Source organism: Carcharodon carcharias, chromosome 12, assembly GCF_017639515.1.
Source record: "Carcharodon carcharias isolate sCarCar2 chromosome 12, sCarCar2.pri, whole genome shotgun sequence".
NCBI classification, from domain to species: Eukaryota; Metazoa; Chordata; class Chondrichthyes; order Lamniformes; family Lamnidae; genus Carcharodon; species Carcharodon carcharias.
Genome location: NC_054478.1, coordinates 56,680,290 through 56,694,344, shown reverse-complemented (window position 1 = coordinate 56,694,344; position 14,055 = coordinate 56,680,290). Strand labels below are relative to the sequence as shown.

At 39.6% G+C, this 14,055-nt stretch overlaps 1 protein-coding gene across 3 annotated transcripts in view; it reads left to right on the top strand.

The window, feature by feature from the left end:
• The first annotated feature begins 849 nt into the window (after positions 1-849).
• The window catches only part of tgfbr2l (transforming growth factor beta receptor-like), a 54,037-nt gene continuing 40,831 nt past the window's right edge, over positions 850-14,055 (top strand). For 2 of the 3 annotated variants that reach the window (XM_041200124.1, XM_041200123.1), the window contains exon 1: positions 850-1,082. Coding sequence is in view for 1 of the 3 variants with exons in the window: in XM_041200123.1 (XP_041056057.1) it covers positions 1,031-1,082 (52 nt within the window). In the remaining 2 variants the exon portion in view is untranslated. The remainder of the gene's footprint in view (positions 1,083-14,055) is intronic. The other variant, XM_041200125.1, reaches the window with a different exon arrangement.

Sequence of the window (14,055 nt, the reverse complement as noted above, 5' to 3'; positions counted from 1 at the left end):
CTGGATATATTTTTGAAATGTAAGTTTTTTTTAAAAAGTCATATTTCAGTCGTATCTCTATATTGATTTTCTGCAAATAATTCCAGATCTTTACTCGAAACGGTTTCTTTTCTAAATTATCTTTTTATTTATAGCAAAATAAATCTGCTCAACAGTGAATTAAGGTGGCCACTTATAGCAGGAACTTCCTATTCCATAGCATCAAGCACCTTCCAAATGTTGAACCAGCGCTTTGATTTAATTTCAGTCGATCCAAGTTCCTTTTGTTTTATTTTTAAACTAGAGGAACTTATGAGCTGACATTCATTTAAATTTAGGGATAAGCAGTCCCATAATTTTTTTGATTTTTTTCCCCCAATTGATTAACAGAAAACAATAGACGTTTTTAAGTTTTTTTTGGAGTAAGTGCAAGAGTACTCGAATTCAAATTAAAATATGTGCTGAGAATTTAATTACCAAATGAAGCGTATTAATCGGAGAAATGTTGGGTTGCATGTAGTTTGCTATCTTCTATGAACCACTATGAGGCGGAATGCTTCTAAAACTCTTTTTTCGGAAGCTGTTCAGATGCTAAATCTTTGATGTGTACTTCAATGGAAGTCCACGAGTATTTGAGTTTTGCGGACTAAGAGATGTAGTCCCATGTCGCCTACGCTTCATCGCCACAAAGTGTTGTTTAGCAAAATGAACATTTCGAGTTACAAAGACCGCGAGTGCTGTTCGTTTTTGCATGTGGAAAGTCAGTGTTGGTTTTTTTCTTGACGTTTTCCTCCTGGGCGGCCCCACACTGAGCCTTGTGGCTGGAGTTTAAAGGCAAGTTTCGAACAGCTGGCTTCAGATCCGCCCACAGCAAAGCCCGTCCAAGATCCACCCACTCCCTTCCCCAAACCCGTCAACATGACTCACGCTCATCTCGCTCTTTGCCTGCTATGATCTTTATAACAAATACGCACAATGGAATTAAAAAGCGTAGATTGACAATTCAAGTGTTTTCAGTGGGACTTTTCATGTTCGATTACCTGAGAGGAGAATGGGTTCCTGGAGTGTCTTAACCCCAACATCTGTCTTGATCCTGGCTTCCGGTAAGTGAAGAAATAATACACTGTCAGAACTTAGTGTGGGGATCATAAATCACATCACTCGCTGGGCTTTTTCCAGCTCCAGCCACTGTTCAATTCTGTCTTCTAAACTGGAACTTCAAACATTTTTTAACGATTTGATTCCGACCTGAATTAGAATCTCAAGTTCTAAACTTCACCGGCGCAGACATCAGTTTTGATCATGCTATGTAAATGCAGATTTTTTTTCACAAATGAAACATTTTCAGCGCTTCAAGTATTCGGAACTGAGCTTTGTGCCTATAATAGATCCCGATTAATGTCGTTTACATTAATTCAATCGCTACGTTTCACACAGGCAAAGAAAACAAAGAACAGGTTTCCGTTTTCTAAAAAAATGTCTAGCCGTTCAATTCGTTTTTGTTAACTAAATCGTTTTTAATAACCGCATTTTGCCGTAGTGTAGAAAGAACACTTCGCCCATCTATTATTGAAATTGCCCATTTTGCTGGAAAACTTCTGATTTCGGGAAAAAAAAACGAAGATAAACCTGTGTTTACACACGTTTTAACTCTTACGGCTTGGAAAAACAGTTTCATTATTGAGCTTTTCTCCTCTTTACGGCATTAGCAGGGAGTACAATTCGCTTCCTGGCTAACACAAATCACTCGAAGTATGAGATCCCAGTGGACCTCAGTCTGAAGGAATATGTTTCGAAGTCTTTTCCAAACAATTCCGTTTTCAAACTCGCTAAATTAATGTGTGGTAAACTATTGCGAGTTACAAAGTTGAACTGGGATTTAAAGAGCACGGCATCAGCAAGCCTGTTGAATAATAATTTTACCATAGATACAGTAATGAGGCTTGTGCAGAATTAGGATGGGAACCACATTCCGAGGGTATTTCCGCACACTAGAGGTCACTATTCAAACTGGGGAAAACCAACAGTACCCGCCTGGGGAGCAGAGCTCCACTTAAACAACAACAAATGTAATGTTAAAATCACACATTGAAGACGCTAGCCAAAGTCATACCTTTGGCACATTCTTCATTAAAACTATTAAGTTGTTCTGTTATTGACCGGTCCTTCGGATTTGGAAATAAGATTTGCAATGTGGGTCTTGCTGCCCGAGCACTTCAGTTTCTTAATTGAACAGAGGGGCCTTCGAAAGCAGAAAAACGAGATGTTCCTTCAGTCTTTCCACTTTAAGGTCCCTGTTCTGAATGAGATTTTTAAAAATCGATTCTGCCTCATTACAAAGCATCCAATTTTCCTGATAAACATGGATCCGTCAATTTCTCTCTAAACACTTTAATTCAGCTCGCACTCACTGAGCTAAATTAACGTTTTTCCCTAGATTTACATTAGGTGTAAACAACTCATTCTTTATATAGCCCAGTTAACTAAACAGTTTTCTCAACTGCTTATAGTGGTAATGGCAGTGGACTAATAACCTAGGGGCCCAGGCTAATATCCTGGGGATGGTGATTCAAATCTCCCCATAGCAGCTGGTGGAATTTAAACTTAATGAATAAATCTGGAATATAAAGTTGGTCAAGTGACCATTACAACTAGCATTTAACTCAAACTTGTAAAAACCCATCTGTTTCATGAATGTCCTTTAGCAAAGGAAGTCTGCAATCCCATCCTTATCTGACCTACATGTGACTCCAGACCTACAACGTGGCTGACTTTGAAATAGCCTAGCAAGTCATTCAATTCAAATGCAATTAGGGTTAGGTAACAAATGCTGGCCTTGCCAATGATGCCCACATCCTCTGAAAGAATAGAGAAAGTCTCTTGACTTCACATTTTTTGAGATGTTAACATAACATAAATGCTACTTAACATTATAAGTGTTGACATACAAAGGGTTATTCCAAATCTTGATACATAAGGGAGCTGCACACAGACCATTCTCTTTATGGGGTAGTTCCTTTCTCCCTTCGTTGAAATTTGCTTCTTCCCAGACGGATACCTTTCTCTTTCATTACTCCATCTGCTTTACAATTTCCATAACAGACCTAAATATGTTATTTTCATTGCCCAAATAGTTCCCAATTCCTACATTACTTGCTTTCCCACTTGGATTCATTATTGGACTAAAAGCATTTTGACCTAGAAAATAGATTTGGACATGTTATATAAACCTTTCTGCTCCTTTTCCAATTATGTTAATTTTATCCCAATCTGCAGTAAAATCTTTATTATCCAGCATGCACTGGAACTGGTTAATGAAAAATGCCAGTTAACTGAGAGTTCCATTTACCAATGGAATACAGCACAATATTTGTAATATGAGCTAACATGAACTCAGGAAGTGAAGAACAAGATTTTTTAAACTTCTAATCTTCAACAGGACGTTGAAATATAAATTAAAGTATAACATATAAATTAAGGCACAAAATAATCCGATATTCAGGTATGGGTTCCGGATAACTTTGCAATTGCTTCTGGTTGGTAAATTGATGGTTTGTATGAGAGGAACATCAGAAATTATGGTTAGTAGAGAATTCCAGTTGGTTTTAATGCACCAAAGACACCTTTACACCTTACCTTTTATTAAGCAGTAGGATAAGATCATAACAAGAAAGTACTAGAACATACTGACCACATCAACATTGAGGCTATGATAATCATGCTCAGCAGTTAGGCTGGACAGGTTGTTAGGTTGGACACATATGGTTTTCAAAGCAGGTGTTATATGAGAACTGGGTGGATGACAGAAGAAAGCAGGTCAACAATAAAGGTGTTACAAGATTCATTTGAAGCAGTGTAAAGTGGCCTTTGGCTCTTGAGAAAACCTGACCTCTGACAAATAGCAATGGTGTGCTGAAGTGAAAAAAATATAAAGGGCCTAAAGCTATAATGCAGAGACCGAAAGATTAGCAATATCAGAGGAACCAATGGAAAAGCCACCCCCTGCACCTCATATGTGGTTGTGTGAGGCTTGTGGCAGACAATATCTGTCACATATTGGCCTGCATAGTTAAATTGATCTACCTCATGCTCCCTTCATCAGATATTGCCTTCCTTGAGTAAAGGTACACCCTATTATTTTGTTAAGGACTGAGTTAATTATCACCCACAAATTTATTCTCTGCTGTGCTGTCCACAAAATCTAATCATCAATAGAGGCATGTAGAATTGTCAAGAATACCTGAAAAACTGACTTGAAAGGAAATAACAGGAGTATTAAGGTTTGACTTCACCCTCACACACCCCTTCCCTGCCCTCAGAATCAAGGTGAAATGCAAGACACGGAAACACTACTGTAGTTCTTTTGAAATTCTGGTATCTGGTTATATAGGAGATATCATTTCACTTTTAGCATATAGCAGAATTGCATTACTAATGGAAAGGTAGCAAGAGCACAAAGCTGGAGTTTTTTGAAACCAAGATAGTTTTATTTTCCTTCTGAAGTTCTTATGAAAGTAATTATTTAATTCTATTGTTTTCACATTTATATATGTTCTGCTTTGATTATGTGCTGAATTTTTGAATTTCTTTTCTCTAAATGTAAATAAATATATTATTCATAAGCCTAGCTTGTGTTCAATTGATTCAAACAGAGTTTGGTAGTGTAACATAGTCCAGTAAGAAGATTATTACAAATAGAAGAATTAACAATATACTAGCACACACCTTTGCTTAGTGCTGAATGTTGTAAATATATAGCTTCCATAAATTGTGCCAATGGGAACCACTGTGAAATTGTTGAGACTGACAACAGTTATGTGGAAAAATCCAAGATTCTAACATAATATTAATTCAATAAGATGAACATCCTTCATTGAGATGGGATTGGTACCCACTACTGTGTAATGGATATAGCTAAATGGAATTTTGACTATGGAGTGTTTTTTTAATCTTATTTATCAAAATTAGACATAGTTTTGGCAAGGCATAGCATTTTATCAGTGAACTGTGTTCCAAGGAGCTAGAAGTATTACCAGCTCAAATCAAGAATTAGTGAAAGTCCTAGAGGCCAGCTGAGTTGAGCTACTGAATTTGCTTTGTGGTTAGAATTTCTACCAATTCAGCATATTAGCCTATTCTAATTATTTCATTCTACCTCTGATCTAAGGCATGGAAAAAGGACTGGTTCTCTGGCACTGCATTTGTTTTTGAGTTGAGTACTAGGAGAGTACTTGAACGCTAACACTGATGTGGAACTGATGATGTTGTGAAACTGAAGCCAAAGTATATGATTGTGAACATAAACCCTACTACTAAACCATACTTAGTTTTTTCCTAGAGTTACCTTTGAAATTTGTTCAAGTAAAAGTGATCCCAGATAATTCCTGGCATATTTTTATTAAAGCATTTGCAATCTGTTTACCAAATATACTCAGCCACAAAGCTAAGAACATTTGCCAGCACTAATCCACTAATATTTGAGAAACATGCATAACATTACAAACACAGCAGTGAAGGCATATACAAACTTAATAAACAAAATCCAAGGAAATGATTCACCATGGGACCTGAATGTACTTCTAATTTTGGACTTATAGTTCACAATTAAATATGTATAGATTTCTGTTTCATCTTAAAATTGCGACCTATTCATATCATCAACATTAGCATGAGCTATTCATCAGAGTAACTGTCATTGAGAGATATCATTGAATAGAAAAAGCACAGGAGGTAATTCAGCCCATCAAGTTTGTGCCAGCTCTTTTGAAGAGCAATTCAGTTAGTGCTACTCCTCGGTTCATTCCCCCTATGTCTGCAATTTTCTTCCCCTTTAGGTGTTTATTCAATTCCCTTTTGAAAGCTTTAACTGAATCATAGCAACTGCTCTATCAGGAGGTACATTCCAAATCCTAACTAAACATTGCAGTAAAAAAAAAAGCTATTCCTCATGTTTATTCCTCTGGTTCTTTTCCCAATCACCTTAAATCTGTGTCCTCTAGTTAACAACCTGTCAGTCACAGGAAGTAGTTTATCTTTACTTTTTCTATCTAAACGCTTCATGATTTTAAACACTTCCAACCAATCTCCTCTTAGCCTTTGATGCTCTGACGAGAACATCCTCAGGTTCTTGAATCTATCCATGTAACTGTAATCCCTCAACCCCAGAACCATTCTAATATGTCTCTTATCCACCCTCTCCAAAGCCTTCAAGTCCTACCTGAAGTGTGGTACCCAGAATTGTTCACAATACTCCAACTGAGGATGAACTAGTGTTTTATATAAGTTTAGTGGTTTTAGATTCCTCCACAAGGGGAAAACATCCTCTCAGCATCTTTGCTGACCCTTCATTAGATATACCTTACTCATACTATGAAGCTATGTAACCCAATGTATTTTCCATCGTGTGTGCTATAGAAACCCTAGACATAGAGGATGCCCGTTTGTCCCTGTTGCTAAGTCTCGTTGAGGCACCCTTTAAACTAAATCAGTGTTGCAATTTTGGGGACAATTTTATGTCAATTCTTCTACTGTTGCCACTGACAAAAGCAGCACAGAGGCCACAGAGAGCCCATCTGAAAATTGCAAATGAACTGGGGCCAATGGCTCAGGGGCACATCCATGTGCCAGGTGGAAGTGCTAGCCTATTGAAGATGTACCAGGCAGAGAGGAGAATTGAAGGCACTCAATTCCTCTTCCACCCAACCACCCATTTTTTCCTGCCTTTTGCTCACTTTATCTACCTTTCCTACTGCCTCCCACCCTGAGACAGCTTGTGTCTCATCAAATGTTGCTCTTTCTCTTTCCTTCCTACTGCAACCAATTCCTGACTGGATCCCATCTCCCCTCTAGTTGATGCCATCCATTGATCTCCAGAAAATTCAGCCTGTGCCATAGGTTTTTTTCCCCCTAATCTTTAGCCATGACATTCAACTCAAACCCATTGGTAATCAACCAGCCCACAGCACTGGCTGAATCCATCTGGCCCCCACCCTGCATCTCATCATTATTTTCCCCCCTCTTCCTACTTTCAATTCCAAGAGAGAGGCAGAAGAGGGGATAGAAAGCCAGAGAATGATGGAGAATGATAGAGAATGGAGGAAGAATGGAAGATATATGCAGCAACATAAAAACAATTGAGACCATTAATGGAGGGAACATATCCACTCGCTTATCATGAGCAATCCCACAGGAGATCCAGTCATTGCCTCCATAAAAAAATCTAGCTTGTGTTTTGACTCCAAGTCACACACTGGCATCAAACTTTGGGATAATTTCTCATATGGTACTTTTTTAAGCTCATTAGCTCAATTTTTATAATTAAAGTCAGCCTGTAAAGTCAGACTGGCATTCTTACAACTACTTTTTTTCAATATTTAAAATAACTCTACTGCTTCCAGAGAAATTAGTTCTGGCTTGAAAAGCAGAATCATAGTGTGTATAGTTTTCAAGTGGGGGAAAATGCACAAAATAAAGGGTCAAAATCAAAACCTTTTGTAGGGCAGCATGCTCCAGATTCTCCAGAAAATCAACCTTCAGCCCTTATGGGAAAGGGAGAATTTAAATTTGGGAATGGCTGTTTTACCTCCAAGAAATGGGCGCTCAGACAAGGAAAGTCATCCTGGAGATTTGTTTCACTTGCAGAATTCACCTGTCACTGCTTTCAATCAAAGCTTCTTTTAGGCATGCAGGGTGCCCATCTGTTAGAATGTTTTAGGGCCTAACAGTCCTTTTAACAGCTGGCATTCTGTTTGCCAATTTTAAATAAGCCACAGAAATCATGGGCATGAACAGTCTGATGCCACATTTTGTTGTAATGGGTACATGCCATGCCTGCTTTGGGCACAATTTGAAAATCTGCTGGATCCCATTCAGTAATTCTACATTCACTATTACTACAAACTATGCTTTAATGTGCTTTTGGACTCTTCCACTAAAATAACATGGTCAAATTCTGGATATATTTGCTTATGTACTATTGTTCTTTCATTGAAACCCCTTATCCTGTTGCCTCATATGACACTAGTTGAGGACTATTTTTCAGCTCTGCTTAGTTGGTGATATGTTAATTTCTGAGAGTTTGTTCAGTGTTTGAAAGTTTACTCACTTATTATTGTATAATGCAAAGTGTAACTACTGTATTAGAATTTCAATGATGCAATTTATTTGTGTAATGCACTTTATTATACTGCCTCACTTTGCCTTTCTTGTGAACCCACAAATGGCAAATGGTTTAGTGCAACTTCTACTCCTAAATGATTCCCTCATATTGGGAACTTCTCTGGATAAGGACAGGACATCACTTCCAATTGTTGAGTTCTCACAGGCACGTTCAGGTGTACCTGCACTGTTGGCTGAATAGCTTAGCCACCTCTCTGCAGGCATATGATGGTTATCGTTAGATGGTATCCATAAATAGGATGGGGAGCCTTTCTAAAATCAACAACTTTGAGCCTTTGACAGTCAATATGAATATTTCATCTAAGGCTCCTCTCTTTTTGGCAGATTAATGATTCTAAAATGCACTTTTCTAGCTATATTTTGGCTAAAACGTATAACTTAAATCTTTTTAAAAAGAGCGCAGAGAATGGGGAGACTTCATTTTAAAAAAGAGCATGGAGAGTGGAAGACTTCATTTTAAAAAAGAGCACAGAGAGCTGGGAGACTTCATTTTAAAAAGAGCACAGAGAGTGAGGAGACTGAAAGCATTCTCAGGACTGTACACCTAAGAACTGAGTGCATGCAGTTGTTGGGTAAGAAATTTTTATTTTGCACAAAGCTAATTTAGTTTGTAGTTTGTAGTCAACATTTAACTGAAACCTACAGTTTAATTTCTGTAATTGCCAGCCTTAAGCAAGGTTTTTTCAAGGGTTCCAGTGAAAAAGAAGCTTAATTAAGAACCAGCTGAAACTGGATCCTCATTGAGTGACTCAGATAGGCATTTTGTGTTAGAAGCACATACAAGAAGCCAACTTTGGGCTTGGCCTAAATAGCCAAGTGGTTATGGTACTGGGTTTGTAACCCCAAAATCAAGAGTTCAAATCTCACAATGGCAAAACTATGAAACAATGTAACTTCATCTGAAACAGATGGAAACAGGTTTGTACTCGAAAGAGTTACCCAACAATTTGCTTGGCCTAAATAGCTAAGTGGTTATGGTACTGGGCTTGTAACCCCAAGATCAAGAGTTCAAATCTCACAATGGCAAACTATGAAACAATGTAACTTCATCTGAAACAGATGGAAACGGGTTTGTACTCGAAAGAGTTACAAGAAGCCAACTTTGGGCTTGGCCTAAATAGCCAAGTGGTTATGGTACTGGGTTTGTAACCCCAAAATCAAGAGTTCAAATCTCACAATGGCAAACTATGAAACAATGTAACTTCATCTGAAACAGATGGAAATGGGTTTGTACTCGAAAGAGTTACAAGAAGCCGACTTAGTTCATGGGGCACTGGCACCAGTACTGGGGCAGAAGGGAGCTATTCTGGTGGGAAGGGCTTCACTTGAACTATGCTAGGACTAGTGTCCTGGCGAATCAAATAAGTAGGTCTGTAAAGAGGGCTTTAAGCTAAATAGAGAGGGGGAGGGTTCTAGGTAGGGGTTCCATAGCTTTACAAAGCAAAAGGGCATTGCAGGGCAGCTATTTAGGAAGTGATACCCAGAATGTGACAGGGAAGGACAAAGTGTACAAACATTAAAAAAAAGCAGCAAATAAGGTCAAAGAGGACAAAAATGATAAAAAGGCAAAATTAATGGCCTTTGTATTTAATTGCATATAGTATTCAGAACAAAATAAATGAATTAATGGCACAAATAGAGGTTAATGGCTTATGATCTTATAGCCATTACGGAGACATGGTTACAAGGAGATCAAAGCTGGGAATGAAATATTCAGGGGTATGTGACTTTTCGAAAGGACAGACAGGAAGGAAAGGGTGATGGGGTAGCTTTGTTAGTACGAGATGGAATAAGTACAATAGCAAAAAATGATCTTGGATCAGAAGATGTAGAATCCATATGGGTGGAGATAAGAAATAACAAAGGAAGAAGACACTGGTGGGAGTCTATAGGCCCCCTAACATTAGCTATACTGTAGGACAGAGAATAAATCAGGAGATAATGAGGGCATGTAAAAAGGCAGTACCTGTAACTAATGGAGTGCCACAAGGATCAGTGCAGGGGCCACAATTATTTACAATATATATTATTGACTTGGATGAGGGAAGTGAGTGTACTATCACCAAGTTTGCAGATGGCACAAAAATAGATGAGAAGGCAAGTGGTGAGGATCACATGAAGGGCCTACGCAGGGATATAGACAGGATAAGTAAGTGGGCAAAAACTTGGAAGATGGAATATAAGGTGGGAAAATGCGAGGTTATGCACTTTGGAAGGAAGAATAGAAGAGTTGAATATTATTTAAATAGAGAAAGACTGCAGAAAGCTGCAGCACAGAGAGATTTGGCGTTCTCGTGCATGAATCACAAAAAGCTAGCATACAAGTTCAGCAGGTAATAGGGAAGGCAAATGTAATGTTGGCTTTTATTTCAAAGGAAATGGCATATAAAAATAGGGACATCTTGCTGAAACTAGCTAGACCATACCTAGAATACTGTGGACAGTTTTGGTCCCCTTATCTAAGGAAAGATATACTGGCATTGGGGCAGTCCAGAGAAGCTTCATTAGGTTGATCCCAGGTGTGGAGGGATTTTCTTATGAGGAGAGGTGGAGTAATTTGTGCCTGTATTCATTGGAATTTAGAAGATTGAGGGGTGACCTCATTGAAACATATAAGGTTCTTAGGGGGCTTGACAGGGTAGGTGCTGAGAGGTTGTTTCCCCTTGTGGGAGATTCTAGGACCAGACAGCATAATCTCAGAGTAAGGGGTTGCCCATTTAAAACAGACATGAGAAGGAATTTCTTCTCTCAGAAGGTAGTGAATCTGTGGAATTCTTTACCGCAGAGGCCTGTAAAGGTTGGGTCGTTAAGTATATTCAAGGCTGAGATAGACAGATTTTTTAATCAGTAAGGGAATCAAGGGTTATGGAGAAAAGGCAGGAAAGTGGAGTTAAGGATTATCAGATCGGCCATGATCTCATTGAATGGCTGAGCAGACTCGATGGGCTGAATGGCCTACTTCTGCTCCTACCTCTTATGATCTTATGGGGGGAATTATCTCTGTGCATACAGAATAATTAAATTTCCCTTTTGTCTGTAATCAGACTGCTTGGCAAACCCTTTTAACTCTGCAGGATTTGAAAAAGCTCAAGAAGGAGAAAAGGGAAGCACTTCCAACTAATGTTAGAAAGCTATAGCTGTAAGTTTAGAATGTGTTTTTGTATAAATTAGAGAAGAACTTGCAGCTTCCAGTTTTAATTAATACAGAGCCAGGTTCTGGAACTGATGCACTGCTACATATGTGCCACAGACAGACTGTCTCTGTTTATGTCTATTTTTCTTCTCAACTTGTTAATTTTTTTGCCCACATCAATGCTTCATTTACTCGACTTATTCTATTCATCAAGTTTGATCTCATCTGCCTTCTTTGACTATTTTTCAACATTCACTTTACAAGTTATTTTTCATTATTTGTTACTTTTCTAATGAACTGCCAAGTTATTTTGGAATTCATTGTGGCAATGATCCAATCTCCAGAGGTGAGGAACGTTATGTCCATATGGGTCATATTCACTTCTCTTCCAATTGTGTGAAATCTAAATCTTTTATTATTAGTGACTGAAACTGCTAAGAACAGCAATGATTGCATTAATTGCATGTCAGTGGTATTTGATACCTCGGCAACAAAAATTTAGATGTATATATTTATATTCCAAAATGATCCATTAACGCCAATGATATGGTTTTCTTAATACATTGGATGGAATTGTAGCATGTGATTCCGATACACTAGCAAAAATGAGAGGGGGATGCTATCATCAGTCTAATAAAATTTGAGTAACTGAGGCCAATTTTTACCCCCTTTTCTTGCTCCAGCACAACTCAAGCATTGTGCTTTACGAATGGACCTGGCATGATAGCATTGGAGCCAGCTGTTTTCCCAGGATCAGCTTGTTTACATATGTTGGGTGAGTGCCAGAAAGGACCATCTCTTCAAATTTGGTGCATGCACCAAATAGTGGGTGGGATGTAACCTTGGCTTGGTGGCTGCGGGCAGAAAAATAGCTCCACACAGTGCCACCCTGCTATTAAGAAGATTTTGAATAAAGTTCCTATTTAAGATAATGAAGGAGGAGCCCCAGAATTCTTACTAGTAAATTTCCATGATTGGAGATGTGTTCCCAATGTTCTGCCAGAAAATGGAATGAAAGACATTGTGACCTTACTTTGCATTATCTAAATGGAATGCAGATAATTGCGCCTGTTTCATGCAGAGTTCTGGCCCATATGTTTGGCCCCAGGGAACACACATTATGTGCAGAAGGGAAGGAGATCCAATATACGTTTCCATCCCTATTCTCACTCTGTAATGCTCTGGGAAATTTTGCATACAAAGTATACAGATAGAAAAACTGGCCCCAATTCATCACTATGAGTTAATAGGCCTTAACATAAATTAATATAATCGTAAAATGAAATCTCAAGCAATCAGTTAAAATTTCTTCATCACAGGACCCTACTCAAGATGGCCATGGCCTGTGTTACATCATAAACTAACATCATTTTCAGGCTGCACCTGCCCTGTTTATACCAGATGCAGAAAGTTAAAACTGGCTAAATTCATCAAAAAACCAATGGCCAGAATTTTCTGTCCCCGTTGGCATCGGGGGTAGTAATTGGTGTGAGTGGACAATATGGCAGTAATGCCGAAAATTGGTTTCATGACATCCTGAAACCAGCTTGCGATCGTCGGCACCACCTATCAGGGGTGGGCTGCGTTTACAGCTGCTGGATGTCAGGAATGTCATTTTACTACAGTTACATATATTTATAATCCTTGCTCACCAGAATCATTCCCTCACGCTGGATCATCCGGGCATATCGGCATGATGCCCGCCGACATGTTTCACAACTGTACATAAGCGATGTGCGCCTGGTGAACTGCACTTCACTTGGGACTTTGGGGATTGTTTGCCTACCTTGCTTCAGGCAGCACTCACAGTCATCAGCACCAGGCTTAGTAGGCAGCACCACATCACTATAGGGGGGTTCACGGGCAGGTCTCTCCCTACCAGACCAGCTGTAAGGTGGGGGTGGCATTTCAATGGCTGCAGGGTCTAGAGTTTGTTTGGGGAAGAGGGTGAAGTGACCTAATGCAATGGAGGAGGCTGCAGGGTGGGGGCTTAATTGGGGAAGGGGTGTATCCCAGGGTGTGGTGGGTGCACTTGTTGATCTGTGGAAGTGCCCTCAGGATGGTGCAGGCTGAGGAGGCAGTCTCCAGAGGAGATGAGGCCAGATGGTGATATGAGGGTGTGTATGAGACAGTGAATGGTGCTGACCCTTAAGCTGGCAGTGAGTGAGATGCCAGTGAATGTATGATGGCTTTGTGAATGTGAGAGTTTAGAGTGATAAGATGGTTGCCTTACCCTGGCAGCACGGATGAGATCATTCATCCTCTTTCTGCACTGGTTGGCCATCCTCTTCTGTGCAGTACTTCCACCACCTCCTAAGCCAGAGTGGTGAGATTGTGGGGCCTCCTGCAGCCAAAATGGGGGGTGGAGGACATCATGGCGGGCCTCCAAAAGACATTCCAGTGACGGGTCACTGAACTCTTCTTGGCTTTCAGGGCCATGTCTTCACTGCAGCAGTCCTGGCCTGCAAGCATTGAGAATAGTTTAGATATGGCACCCGGAGTGAGGAAACTGTGTGATAATGGTGTGGCGGGCAATTCAGAGGCTGCACACCAGCGAGGTGGTGTGTTTCCTGTGGCTGCATAATTGATGAGGCAGGAAGTGGACGATACTGTGTGGAAAGCTGTCATGGCAACCGGCAGGTAAAACGTCCCTTTTCCCAATCGCTACCACACTTAGAGCAAATCTGGGACAATTCCACCCAGTGTCTTTTATTGTAATGCATCACAAACAGAAAAACTTCCATTGTCCACAATACAGATTCCCT